The sequence below is a fragment of the Nannospalax galili genome, unplaced genomic scaffold, assembly GCF_000622305.1.
Source record: "Nannospalax galili isolate Female #2095 unplaced genomic scaffold, S.galili_v1.0 scaffold250, whole genome shotgun sequence".
Classification (NCBI taxonomy): Eukaryota; Metazoa; Chordata; class Mammalia; order Rodentia; family Spalacidae; genus Nannospalax; species Nannospalax galili.
Window position 1 is genome coordinate 430021 of NW_008328329.1, and position 14581 is coordinate 444601.

At 47.2% G+C, this 14581-nt stretch overlaps 1 protein-coding gene across 1 annotated transcript in view; it reads right to left on the minus strand.

The window, feature by feature from the left end:
• The window catches only part of LOC103745349 (receptor-type tyrosine-protein phosphatase N2), a 92953-nt gene extending 80862 nt beyond the window's left edge, over positions 1 to 12091 (minus strand). Inside the window, exon 1 of the mRNA XM_008823181.2 lies at positions 11985 to 12091. Within this exon, the coding sequence (XP_008821403.1) occupies positions 11985 to 12014 (30 nt within the window). The 5' untranslated portion in view covers positions 12015 to 12091. The remainder of the gene's footprint in view (positions 1 to 11984) is intronic.
• Positions 12092 to 14581: the final 2490 nt, after the last annotated feature.

Here is a 14581-nt window from a genome sequence, read left to right on the forward strand (position 1 = left end):
CCCAGATCCCTCCAGGAAGGGCTCCACCTGCCCCACCGGCCTCAAAGTGTGGACAAGGAGGGCAGGCTAGCTGCACGGAACAGCCCAGTCCTGGCTCGGCCTCCACATCAGTGTTCACTGCCTGTTCCACCAGGGCTCAAAGATGCCTCCTGACAGAGGAAGGAGACTCAAGCAGACTTATCTTCCAGCCAGACTTAAAACCATGTCCATAAACCACACTGCTAATAAGATTCAAAGACTTCACAGGCAGACTGAGTCTAATGACTGGGTAACCAAAGGCTGTAAATTCTAATCACTTTCATGCTTTTCAATTTATTAAGTGCCTTGTTTCTGTCTAGTCAAATAGGATCCTCAGAGCCACTATGGGCCTCTTTCTGCCCAGCTCTGGCTGCCCACATCCTATTGCCTTCAGAAACCCTCCCAAATATACCATGTTAGCCAGCCTCCGACCTCTGGTAGTCCCACAGCTGAACCCCAAGCCCCCAGAAGTCTCCTGACTCTGTCCTCTACCATGACCCCAGCAGACAGGAGGCAGGACCTGCCAGACCCTTCTCCCTCCACCTTAGGGGAGTCTGCTGCCAGCTGCAGGCCACTCCTTTCCTGAGGCAGAAGCACAGGCTAACCTCCTACAGAACTGAACCCTCCTGGCCCACTCAGCTTTTTCTGGCAAATGCTGGCTGGGCAAGGAGGCAGCATCACTTGGGCCTCAGATGAAGCAGATATACCCAGAGGTGTGGAGCCGGACAGCATCACTTGGGCCTCAGATGAAGCAGATACACCCAGAGGTGTGGAGCCGGAGCACTGTATAGCCACAGTTCCTGAAGCAGATACACCCAGAGGTGTGGAGCCGGAGCACTGTATAGCCACAGTTCCTGAAGCAGATACACCCAGAGGTGTGAACTCCTGGATCCCTGAGGAAGGCTTAGGTTCACTTTTGCATTTGAAAGATGCTTCATGGATGTGGGATTCTGGGTTGGTTTTCTTCTTTCCCTAGGCTTTTTCTCACCTTTGGTATGGATTACTGCCCAGAACCACCCATCCGTCGCTGCCCAAACCACCTCCTTTCCTCCTTGATGCTGTTCATCCTTCTTCTCGCACGCTCACTGGGTTTTGAGCCATTTGTTCATGATGTCTCTTGACTGTATGTTCGTCTTCCTTGGGGGTCATCCGGTTTCTTGGGTCTCTGCGTTTATCATTTTTACCATGTGGAAACAGTTTTGGTCTTTACTTCTGCAATTGTCTTTTCTTCTTCTGGGGCTCTGCTTACATGCACATTTGGCCCCTATGTGTCTCTAGACTCGTTGGTGATGACTCTGTTAATTATCTCTGCTCTGTCTCCCTACTGCCATGTCTCCAGGTTCTCTAGGACATTCCACACGTCTAACCACTGTTGGCCCCATCTGAACTCTCCTTGCCTCCTTCCTCTTACATCTGGGTCATTCCGTCTGAACTCGGCCGCTAGCTCTGCACACTGCAAACCTTTCCTTCTTAGGCAACAGAGATTCTTGGATTTCTGTAAGCTTTTTCATTGTTGCTTTTACAGGGTCTCACTATGTAGTCCAGATTGCCTTTGAATTCATGATCCTCCTGCCTCAGTCTCTCTAGTGCTGAGATTACCACACCCAGTTTGCATTCATCTCATGCCCCTCTACCCTGACAGATCCTCCTGTGAGGTCTGTTGGGTGATCTCAGATGATGGTCTTCTCATGAGGATGGTACTGTATGCATCGTAGGAAGGTCAGTGTGTCCAGAGCTGGGCTTCGCACCGACCCCTCAGCAAGCCATGATTGGTACTCAGTGCTCACAGTGACTGTATGCATCTCCAAGGATGCCCTTGTGCAGCCCTGGCTGACATGCCAATCTGCAATGCTGAATGTCTCAGTTTCTTCAACTCTGGCAAGCACCCAGACCCTCACCCCTGTCGTTACCCTACCCTTCTGGGTGGTAACCTGGTGTCATCAGAAGATTCTTTGTTTTCTGACTCACTGGCCACTGTTTTTGTTTTGTTCCTGGTGTCTAAGGACCAAAGTCCCTGGTGTCCTCTGGTCTGTTTGCTTCAGGTGGGAGAGGAAGATGTCCCTGTCACTCTTTATTGACCAGACACAGAAGCAAAGTTTAGTTATTCATAGTCTCAAACAGGACATGACCAACATCCATCGCAGGTCAATGGATAGATGGAGAGTTCTCTACACAGTAGATATTATTCATATTTACAAAGAATACATGTATCACTGACCTTAGGCATGACCTACTGAATGCTATCTCCATTTAAAAAATTTTTATTTATTATTTTTATTTTATGTGTATGCATGTATTGCCTGCAGGTAAGTGCACCTGTGTGTGTTGTGCAATGGTTGCGGGGGACAGAAGAGGCCATCGGTTCCCCTGGAACTAGAGATATGGACAGTTGAAAGAATAGCCAGTGAGATTTGAGAGATGCTATGGTATCTACCCGCTCTACTACAACATTCTGCGAACATTAGGTGTAGAGGTTCCGTTGTAGATGTGTCATTTAGGGATGAACATCTCACAGACACTTATTCTCTGTGTGTTACCAGTTGTGGAACTCTGTAATAGTCTCCATCTGTTGCAAAAAGAAGCTTCTTTAATGAGTGGTGTACGGTACACTGGTCTGTCAATATAAGGATTCATATTTAGCACACAAAAAAATTTGTTTCTCTAGAGATGTAACAAAGTTGAGTTGTATACAGTTTTTAGCTGCTGTGTGGGTGCTGAGATTCAGACCTGGGTCTTCTGCAAGAACAGCCAGGGTTCTTAATTGCTGAGCCATCTCTCCAGTCCCACCATCTGCATTTTTAGGATTACAGGAAATCCATTCATAAACAAATTTGGCATCCACACCAGAATGAGGGTCTCATTTTTGGTGATGGAAACATTATGTTTATTGACTAATATGACTGGTACTCAGATACTAACACTGATCAAAACTTGTCAGATTTTATATTTGCAATCTGTTACTTGACAGAATGGAAATCTATCTGAATAAAACAACCCAAAGCCCCTAGGGATGCTGTTGACCCAGTGGTGTCCCCTTCAGAGCAGCCTCCCCAGGGGGTCTGCCCATCCCCAGGGCTATAGCCTGGTTTGGGAACATACATCCCAGGCCTCAGCAGCTCATCTTCTCAAGCCAACCATCTGTGAAGATGCAGCAAGCCTTCACTGGGAGGGTTGGACTTCTGAGGCCATCATCACAATACGTATGAGACCACGGAACACTTGCTTTTCGGTTAGAGATGCCATGCTCACTCACCAGACAGCAAGATGGACATTGCTCTAGCCACCACAGGGCCTCCCAGATGGTCAAGATCTTGCTGGGCTTGAGTCTGGGCCCCCACTGGCCTAAGTGTTATTGCTCTGATGGTCTCAGCAGAGCATTTTTCCTGTATAAGCCATGGGACCTGAGACCAGTAATGCAGGGACTGGGCTTCAGACTGGTCAGATGGAACCGCTTTCTCCACAGTGTACAGATCCATAGATCTCACCAATCTGTTCCCACCCACAGCCTTTAGAAAAGCACAGATGAGAACCATAGGTCAGGGAGCTGCGAGTGCCTTGCTCACTTTGGCTTAGTGTCTGTTGCCACCGGCTTTCTTAGCACTGGGGGAAATATCTTTGTAATACCGCCTGGTCTGTCCATGTTCTAGCCTAATGACAGAAACAGCTCTGTCTAGGCCAAGAAGTATGACTGTGGCCAATCACATGGTGACCCCACCATCTGTATGTGAGTGGCACATGCATGTTCCAAAGTGAGAGCACACAGACGATTGCTATGCAAGTGAGTCCCTCCGAACATTTGTCCTCAGTAACATTTTCTTGGTTTTCAGTGCCAGGTTTCATAGAATGCAGTTCTTTTCCATCATGGAGCCTTCTTGGCTGGTATTTTTATATAAAACACACACAGCATCTAACCAGTCCTTACCCCAAATGCTTTGAGATTTGGAGATTTCTGGATTTGAAGTATATCTGCATAGACAGTGAGATATTGTGGGGGCTGGGTACAAGTCTAAACACAAAACATTTGTGTTTTACATTAGACACAGAGTCTAAAGGTCATTTTATAAGCATATTTGGTGAACTCTGCCTGCTGACAGTAATGTTTCCATGAGGTCATTTAGGTGGTCCTGCACCCCTGATGGTGATGAGGTCATCTGATGATCCTTACATCTCAATGGTGATGGTACCATGAGGTTACTTGGTGATTCCTGAATCATGACAGAGATGGTAAAGATTCCTGTGTCCTGACAATGATGATTCTGTGAAGTCATTTAATGACCCTGACTCCTGGTGGTAATGGTTCTATTATGTTATTTGGTGACCTCTACGACTAGTAAGGTGTGGAACTTCCTGTATATGCCACAGTCCTGCTCAAAAAATGTTTCAAATTTTGGATTTCCTGGAACCCACTGCACTAGGCTAGGGAATGTAGGAAACCAGGATGCCAGGCCCTAGGGTGAGGTGAGCCTAAAACTTATAGGTCCAGGCTGCATTCTCTGCTAAAGGGAAGTGGCTCTGATAATCCCTGGCCTGCAGAACACTGTTAGGCTGGCAGGAGGAAGTGGCCTGGTCATAAAAGTGCAGGCTCCCTGCTCTGTGGGAAAGCGTCTTGGTCAACAACCCTTAGCTCATCTCCTTGTCCTGAACAAATAACTCAGCTATCCCTGGCTAAGAGATTAGGCCAGGTTAAAGGTTTACTCTTGAGCTAAAAGCTAAAAGTTCACCATGCTTTTAGCTCTAAGAAAGAAAACATTGTGGCCAATAAATTATTGGATGGACATTGATAACCTTGTGAAAAAGTTTAAGAATCCTTCTGGCGCCAACTAACAGAGGGAAGACACAGGTCCCAGAGTTTGTGACTCTGTCACCGATCAGACCCTCTGCCCCAAAGCCAGCAGGTCCCCTGTTAAGCAAAGCAAACCTGAGTCCCGACAAGGGAAGCAGTGTTTTATCCAATATAACCACTCAATGCCATGCTTGAGTCTGTACCATGGCCTAGACACACTTTAGGAAATGTACTGGGGCTTTTGCTGGGTGTAAGGATATAACTCATAAATCACCACCCCCTGAAGTCAGATTCCAGCCAATATCTCCATGTCATGTGCCTGGTTTTCAAGAATGAGTCACTGTGGGTGGTGGGGGTGGGGGTGGGGAGGCAGGAGGATCAGAAGGTCAAGGCCAGCCTGAGCTAAAAAGAAAGACTCTGGAGAGAAGGGGGGAGGGGAAGAAGAAGAAGAGAGAGAAAACAGGAAGAAAAGAGGAGCAGGGAAATAGAGGGAGGAATGTTGTGGACATGATAGTGCTGTGACCTCAGGTGTTACTGGGCAGGATGAGACTAGGTTAGGGGAAAAGGGAAAGTTAGGAGGAGGAGGGAACGAGAAGGGGAAGGGAGGGGAGGGGAAAGGGAAGGGAGGGAGGAAGGGAGGGAGAGAGGAAGGAAGGAAGGGAGGGAGGGATGGAGGGAGGGAGGAAGGGAGGGAGAGAGGGAGAGAGGAAGGGAGGGAGGGATGGAGGGAGGGAAGAAGGACAAGCCACTACCTCTGTGTGCAATACCTGCATAGATGCAAACACCACAGTGAGATACCATCTCACCCATTAGAATGACTCTTGCCAAAGAGACAGAACCAAGTGCTGACCAGGATGCAGGAAGGGGACCTCTCCCCTCACACACTGCTGGTGAGACTGTAAATGCACGTGACCTTTAAGGAGAACAGGGTCCTCGGAACCCTGTAAGTAGGTCTGCCATCAGACCTGGTCATCCTACCTCTTCATACACAGGAAGTGGAACCGGCAAACTAGCATGTTAAAGAAAGGCTCACATGCTGATGCTTTTCCACAATAGCCATGCTTGGAGATGAGTCTAAATGTCTATAATGGATAGATTGTAGAACACAGACAGTGAAGTGTCATTGGCCATAATGAATGAAATCCTGTTGTTTGCAGCACAATGGATGGAACTGGGGAACATGTCAAATGAAATAAGTCAGACACTGAAAAATAAAAGCAAAACCCTATGTGTCATTTCTCATATACACGATAAAACACGGCCAATATAAATGGAGAATTGAGTCATGGTCACTAGAGGTTGGGATGGCAGGGGAGGGGCATATAAAAGTAGGACCTTTGTGATACCCAGAGACCACAGATCGGGCTCCAAATACCAGGGACGGACAAGGGGAGGGAGAGACCAGTAGCCCTGGTCTGAGCAGTGTGTGCTGTGTGCTGAAATGGCAGCTGATTCACATGTGCTCCTCAGAAGTCTTCTAAAGCTGAGATTCACCAAAAATCTTCCCACTGTGTTACCTTAGGTGATACACACACCCTGACTCTAGATGTAGTGCCAAATGCCTGTAATTCCAGCACTGGAGCGGCTGAGGCAGGTTGATAACCCTGAGTTCCCGGCCAGCTTCCAGATACAGTGCTGAGAATCTCAAGAACAAAAACTGCCCTGCTTTGTCTCCAGTGTCTGGTCCAGGTAGGGCAGGCACCTGATTTATGTGGTAGCTTAGAGCTCTCTGCATCTCAAATCACAGTTTGTTTCCCTGACTACTTTTTAATGGATGAAATTTCATTTTCTGTGTTACTAGAGTATAATTTAACTGGTCAGTTTACTCCTCTACCATTTTGTCTATTTCTCTCCCTAATTGATAATCAATGCAACTGAGCCAGCTCATAAATGTGCCTATAAATGGTCTTATTTGTCTTTTCTGTGTCCCCTCTGTGCATAGAGCCTTACTTGTGAGCCTGCAATATGTCATGGTGATAGGCTGTCGTCACACAGTGCCATGTTGCAGCAATCAGCATTCAGACTTTTGCTGGGTCACCTCACTTCAAGGGGTCAATGATTTATGGGAATGTTTTCTACTTCTAAAAGGTGAAACACATCTCACACCAGGACTTCGCCATTCTCTCCCTGCCACGAACGTACTGCACTTTCAGCCCTCACACATGTGATACCTGAGGTTGCCACGCACTTTGTAGGAGGGAAGGCAGCCAAGGTAGGGCACAGACAGCTCACTCTTGGTCCTCAGTGACCCTGCGTGTGCCCACTCTGCTCCTCGCAGCGTATCTGGCACACCCTGTGCTGGTCCCAGCATGACTGTTGAACTTGGCTGATCACATGGACTTCTCTGACCAAAGCAAGGGAGGAAGAGAAGCGGCAGGTGCCACCAGCAGGGCTGCCGCTCCCTCAGCCCAATGACCAGGTGGGGTCCTCAAAGACCAAACACCTCTCTCTGTCTCTCTTCCTTGCTCCCTCCCCTTCCCCCCACCCTCCCTCTCCCTCCTTATTTCCCTCTCTCTCTCCCTCTCTTCTATGAATGGAACCCAGGCCTTGCACATAGTAGGCAAGCATTCTACCGCTGAACTACACTCGATCTTTCTTCATTTTGAGACGGAATCTTGCTCTGTAGCCCAGGGAGACTTTGATCCATCTTCCTGCCTCAGCCTCTCATCCCCCAAATGTCCAGCCCCAACTTTACTTTGAATGAATTGCTGGTTTGGGGCAAGTTGCCCTGTCTCTCTAGATCAAGGATATGTCTGAAGAACTCCACTCTTTCAGTACTGGCTGTGGGTATTGGCTGAACCCGTGTGAAATGAGGAAAGCCAGGCAGGGCTCTTGTTCAGTGTTGTCACCCACCTCCTCATTCAGACATACCATCAGGTCCCTCACCCTTCCCTTCTTTCAGTTATTCAACAACTGTTGATCCAACATCTGCCTTGTGAATGACATGAGCTGGCTGCTGGGGGAGGGGCAAGCTGGTCAGAACAAGGAGGAAGGATCCGGGGGAGGAAGGGAAGATGAACGCATAGCCAGGCCTCCTTCCTCTGCAGGGGGAGTTGGAACGTATGGATTCCTTTCATTAATAATGAATTAATAAGTAAGCTGCTTGGAAACCTCAGATGGTGGCTATAAATGAATTTAAAATTGGGCACATAGTTATTAAAAATACTGAAGACAGCCGGGCGTGGTGGTGCACGCCTTTAGTCCCAGCACTCAGGAGGCAGAGGCAGGCGGATCTGTGTGAGTTCAAGGCCAGCCTGGTCTACATAGTGAGTTCCAGGACAGCTGGGGCTGCAGGGAGACCCTGTCTCAAAAAGAGAAAAAAAAATAAAAATACTGAAGACAAGTGCAAGCAAATCACAGCTCACAGAGGACAGAAAGGAGGGCCTGGTGTGGACTCCCTACTGGGCTCCCTCAGGCGTCCCAGAAGCCACTGGGTGTTGGTTATGAAACTAACACTTCAAACAAAGTGGCCAAAGGTCGGATTTTAAAGGAGGCTGTGGATTCATCAGGCTGTGGAAACAGCAGCAGCATCCTGAGGTGGAAGGCAGAGTCCAGGCAGAAGCACGGAGGACAAAGCTCTGGTCTCAGGACAGCCACAACTGCGAGCATCCAGACGGGTGTGCCTCAGCCTTGACAGCCCAGAGCGCGACCCTGGTAAAGTGCGAGGGACCACAACAAAGGAAATTTACCTGCGAAATTTCAGTAAGCCAAAAAATATACACAAGGATATACTACTCTCAAGTATTTATATTTGTAAATAGATGCATAGCACATTCTATATAAAATTGTAAACTAGATAGATAAGTCTGTATCCTGTAAATAGTGGCTACAAATATTAAAAATAAAGTAGGGGCTGGCAAGATGGCTCAGCAGTAAAGATCCTTGCTGCTAAGCCCAACGACCTGAGCTCAGTCCTGGGATATTCACAGTAGAAGGAGAGAACTGACTCAAAAGTTGTCCTCTGTCCTCCACACATGCTCTGTGGCACACATGTATACCATAAGCACACCAAATTTAAAATAAATGTAATTTTTAAAAATTACAAGTAGTATTACACCAAGAAGACCATAAAGAACAGCTCGAAATTTCTAAAAAGTACAAGTCAAATGCTTCACTAAAATGCCACAGCACAGAAATTTGATAGAAGGGTGCACACGTGCTCAGCGCAGGCATTTACAGGAAAAGTTAGGGAGGATCTGTCATGAAGACAGCAACACTAAAACTACACTCAGACACAATGTAAACAAAACCTTCAACTCAAAAAGTTGAGTTAAAGACAGTAAATCTAAGCTGGGGCTGGTGGAGCATGCTTTTAATCCCAGTTCTCAGGAGGTAGAAGCAGGCAGATCTCTGTGAGATGGAGGCCAGCATGGTCTACAAAGGAGTTCCAGACCAGCTACGGCTACAGGAAGACCCTGTCTCAAAAACAAAAACAGTAAGTCTAAAGATAACAGAAAGAAGAAAATCTAAGAAACAGTTTGTCGAAATTATGCTAAGTAGTTGAAAAAAACTTGAATTTAAAACATAAATGGTGGGCCTGGAGAGATGGCTCAGAGGTTAAGAGCACTGGCTGTCCTTGGCAGAGGACCTGGGTTCAATTCCAAGCACCCACATGGTGGCTAACAACCATCTATAACTCCAGTTCCAGGGGATCTGACACCCTCTTCTGACCTCCATGGACTTTGCACAACATGGGTGCACTTACACACATGCAGGCAATATACTCGTATACATCAAAATAAAAGTAATAAAATACTTTTTTTAATCAACAGTATTTTCTGCACATACAAAGGAATCCTTTCTTCATTCTGATAGGACAGCACAGCACATGGGCACTCAATTAACAACTTGGAAATCTCTATAAGCATTAGCTTTCTTGGAAGACACAAACACCCCCAAAGTCTTGGAAGACAATGAAAATTCTGAAACTTAAATGCAAAGATCATTTAAAAATATTTAAGAGGATAGATCATTTCAATGACAAAGCTTCTCAGTGACTTTGAAGAAAAAATGAGAAATTTGTAATTGATAGATGACTGTGATGCAGAGTGGGATGCAGGATGCACGGGGCAGGAAAAGGAATCAGAGCTGGGAGAAGGGACCATGGAGCTGGGAACAGGGAGTTGAGAACAGGGAACAGGCTGTGTGCTATTGTCTTGTCTGGGCTATAGTGACTCCGTGGAGCCCCACAGGCCCACAGCAGACTCTAATGGGAATCCCCTATGGGGAGGAGCTCTTGGAACCCAGAGGGAACAGGGAGAGAGCTGTGATCTTATGATGGAACTATAGCAGAGTCTGTGCCTTGGGGGTGGGACCAGAAGATAGACAGCAGCCCAGTGGTCAGACCCAAGAAATGATAAGGCCAGGGTACCTGTTGGATACATAGACCAAGAATCCAAGTCTCCTGGGCAGAGGGTGGCCAAGAGTCTAGAGAATATCTGTCTGGCTCCTCCCAGAGGCCCCTGTCCTTAGACATGGATGACTGCTCTTAGCCACAAAGAAAGAATGGAAAACCCAGGAGGGCTGAGGGCTCCTGTTTCTCTTAAAAGTCTATACCAGACCATCCCTGAGACAGCTCACAAAGCACCCCTCAAGACAGAGAAGTAAAGTCACTGGCTTTCCCAAGCTGAAGGGAAAAAGGGGGAAACACAAGGCTAGTTAAGGAGGTTGGAGCTTTTGCAGAACCCAAGCACAGGACCTGCACTCAGGGCACCTGATCACTGTGTACGTGTTTCATCTCCGAATCTCACAAGGAAAATAAAAGCAAACTACTGTTTTTTCATAATAGGACCTTAAAGGCAAACAGCTCCACTGTCTTGGGCAGAAGACCCAGGAGTCTCTGGGGTGTCACGGGCCGTGACTTAGGTGGCTCCTAGGTGGCCGAACCTCCCACCATCAGCAGTCACTTTCTCTTCCATCTCCCAAACTCCTCAAGGCTGCTCCTGGTCAGGATTTCCAGACCCTCTATTCCCTGGGTTGTGTGCCCTTCCCAGGCCTCCCAACCACCTTGTGCTCACTAGAGCTACAGAATATTTGGAACAATCACCATGGTCACCAGGTATAACTTAAAGAGCAACAGGTGGGGTCTGAATATCTCCACCTGCAAAGGAAAGTCAGGGTGGCTCAGGATGAAACACTTGTGCAAGGTTTTGTGTTATCTCACGTTCTCTAGGAACACCTTCCATATACAACAGACTGACTGGAGCTGTCTTCTGGACTCGAGGCAGATGGTTCAGGCACACTGTGCATAGACACTCTGTCCTGCCTGGGGCACTGTGTGTGAACAGCTGCCTACTCGTCATCTGTTCTTGCTCCCTTGGTCCTACTAGACTTTAAATGGTACTTCGTGGTGACATGGGTTCCTGGCCCATTAGATGTACATGGATGTGAAGACAGATACTGCTATTTCTTTATTACTCGGATTTTTCTGCCTGGAGACTGCAGTTCTAGAATATTCTCTTTCTCGGGAAGAAAATGGATTTGGCAAACTAAACCGTTGGGAGGAATCGCATCCACGCTCTAATAACTGAAAATCTAACACACCTTTCCAGACTCTTTCTTACAATGACTTTTCTTCTGGGCAATTTCAACTTCCCTTTCCGTTTTCTGGCCTACGGGAAGTGGGAGGCCTCGTTGTCACCTCATAATTGGCAGAATGCGCTAATGGAGGGCAATGTTTGCTTGGTATGAGCTGCTGGGCTTTCATGGTGTAGCTGTGCTCTTTATACTATAGTGAGCATAATTCCCTAATGAGATGCCAGAGTTCTGGACCTCTCTGTGTTACAGCAAAGCTCTGAAGGTAAAGGGCTTTTCTGAGGGTGTCATAGACAAGAGAGGAAGGACCCATGGCATTCCTCTCAGGCCCAGTGTACCACATTGTGGGATTACTCTACTGCATCTTTCCCAGGGACTAGGGTACAGCAGAGGGAGCACCCTCTTCCCCATGGACTTTTCAACACCCTGCAGCATCTGCATCAAAAAGATGGTGGCTAAGAGATTCGTTGGTGTCCCCTTCTTTACCCCAAAAAGAGTCTGCTGAATGAGGGTCCTTGGACAGGACTCCTTTATTAAACTTCACCCACCCAAGGCTCAGGGACCATCATGGAAGGAGGGGCAGAAAGATTGCAAGAGCCAGGGAGGAGGTGCTGGGGAGCAAAGAGAAGCAAGTCATGCCCACACATACCTGGCTGGGCTGGAAGCTTCTGGATGCCATGGGTAGGTCTTGGGGAGGTTTGCAAGCTCCTGAGCCATCACGTGCTGGGTATAGTCATCCTGCCATGTAAAACCTGGGGGAGAAGGAGCAAAACCTGAGGCGTGGATTCCAAATGAACCCCTCACACTCACAGACGCTTCCCTCACATTGGTGATACTTTTAGACCCAAATGACAATCAGCACTTTGGTCCATTGTTTTAAAAATGGGCACAGTGGGTGCTGGCTATAGCCAGGAGGCAGAGAAAGCCCAAACCAAATGTGACCTCAGTCCAATGCAGATGATGGAAACTTGTTTACCTGGGAAGGTTCAACTACAGCAAAGACTGGACCCATCAGCAACGTCCATGTACTGGCCCAGCATACCTGCCATACTGCCTGCTCACTGCCTCATCTGAGCAACTGTTCTCTCTAGTCCATCCTACCTGAGAGCCCAGCATTTGGCTGTACAGGGGTACGTTCTTGAGAAGCAATTACGATGAGCTTAATGTACTGTATCTCAGACCCAATTACATTATATTTACACCCAAATGTTGTGACAAAGAGCTTTATAACAAGGACAAAGCAGTTATGAAGGCAGAATCCACGTGATTGCACATTAATTACATGCACTGTGGATCACATGATAATTATGCTTGGAATTACCAAATAGCTCCTAAGAATAATTATTATGCAATTTGTACGTTTTAGATCTTATGGTAACACTTTCGTGCTTAGAGCTACCCCATGCAATTATCCATAATTATCTAATCACTAAGTATCACATAATTACAGAGGTATATTTTTATGCCCTGTACAAAAATATGTTATAAAACCTTCCAATCAGGACAGCTTTATGTGTGTGGTGGGGGGGATGTGTGTACATGTGAGTATGTTCATGTGTGTAAGCTCATGCATGTGTGTACATGGTAGGCATGTGTGTACTTGTGTGTGTGTGAAAGAAATCCAGATCACACATTGTGGATAGAATTAGAAGACATGCTCAGTAGATATAAAAGGTTTTCATGGACACACTCAAATATTTTTTTTCAAATGCAAAAGTGAACTGTTAAAAGTTACAGATGGCAGGGATCGAACGGCTGGCACATTCACATTCCTCAGCCCCAGGAGGCCCAGTGGTGAAATTAACGGGATGACTCTGGCCTGGGCCCCAGCTCCTTCAGAGGAGCCCCAGCTTCTGGAGAGGCGCTCTCTATGGAAGGTAACTCACTGAAGGGAGAACTGCCCATCACTCAGCCAGGCACTTGGTAATGAAGGTAACAGAAAAGCAAGCCGTCTGAGAGGTGCTTCCAAGTCCTCCAAGTCCAGTCTGAGGAGTGTTCTCAGTAGAAAACAGCTTTGCAATGTTAACACAATAGCTAGATTTCTGGGTTTAGAAAACAAGCATACCTTAAGCATGTCATTCCCTAAGAAGGGTCTCACTATTAATATTTAAGAGGCAACAGATAATTGAGAGCATAAAGGAACTTTCCATGAAAAAACTTTCATTAAAACGTGGCATTTTCCAGACTGGAGAGGTAGCTCATTTGGTAAAGTGCTTGCCTTGCAAACACGAGAACTTGAGTTTGAGCCCCAAAATCCACATTTAAAAAAAAGAGAAAATGGGCCAGGCATGGTGGTGCACACCTTTAATCCCAGCACTCAGGAGGCAGAGGCAGGCGGATCTCTATGAGTTCAAGGCCAGCCTGGCCTACATAGTGAGTTCCAGGACAGCTGGGGCTACAGGGAGACCCTGTCTCAAAAAGACCAAAATAGAGAAAGGAGGCATAAGTCCCAGGTCAGTGAGAGACTCTGTCTCAATAAACAACGTTGATTGCGCCTGCGGAAGAGTACTCAAGGTTTTCCTCTGGCTTCCAGTGTGTGCGCATACACACACACACACACACACACACACACACACATACACACCATTCTCTATCTAAAGAGAACATTGCCTAAGTACTGTACATGCTGAGCACTGTAATGAGGGCCTTTAGGACCATAGTTGGCCGGTGTAGACATCTACACAGGCATTCTGGAGAAGATCTGGACCCCAGCCAAGGCTGCTAACCTTTCATAGGAGCGAGAAGTGTGCTCTTGGGTTAAAAAGAAAATACACTGATCATCCTTATGAACTTCTGTGAAGGTGGGGAGATGGCCCGCCTGCAGGAAGATGGAGAGACAATCCCATCTGTAGGAAGGTGGGGAGACTCACTTTCTCCTGTTCATCCACTAATTGTGTCTAGCAATCTTGGATGTGGATGGTCAAAGGTAGAGGGAGGCAGGAGACTAAAGAACAAGACTGCAATGAGGCACGAGGCCCTTTGCTCTAAATGCTCAGACATAGATCTAAAGAAGCCAAACCAGAAATGCCCTGAATGGAGACACAATATCCAGTGACAACTGCCTCTCTTGGTGCAAGGCCAGGAAAGGGCATCTCAGCAAGATTAGAGAGTGTGAAACAATGACGGGCACCCCAGGAAAACACAGCATCTCACCCTACCAGCCAGCCTGGGAGTCCCACAGCTCCTCTCTCCTGAGCCACAATGAACTCCTCCACCTCACACTCAGCACTGAAGAAGGCTGAGTCG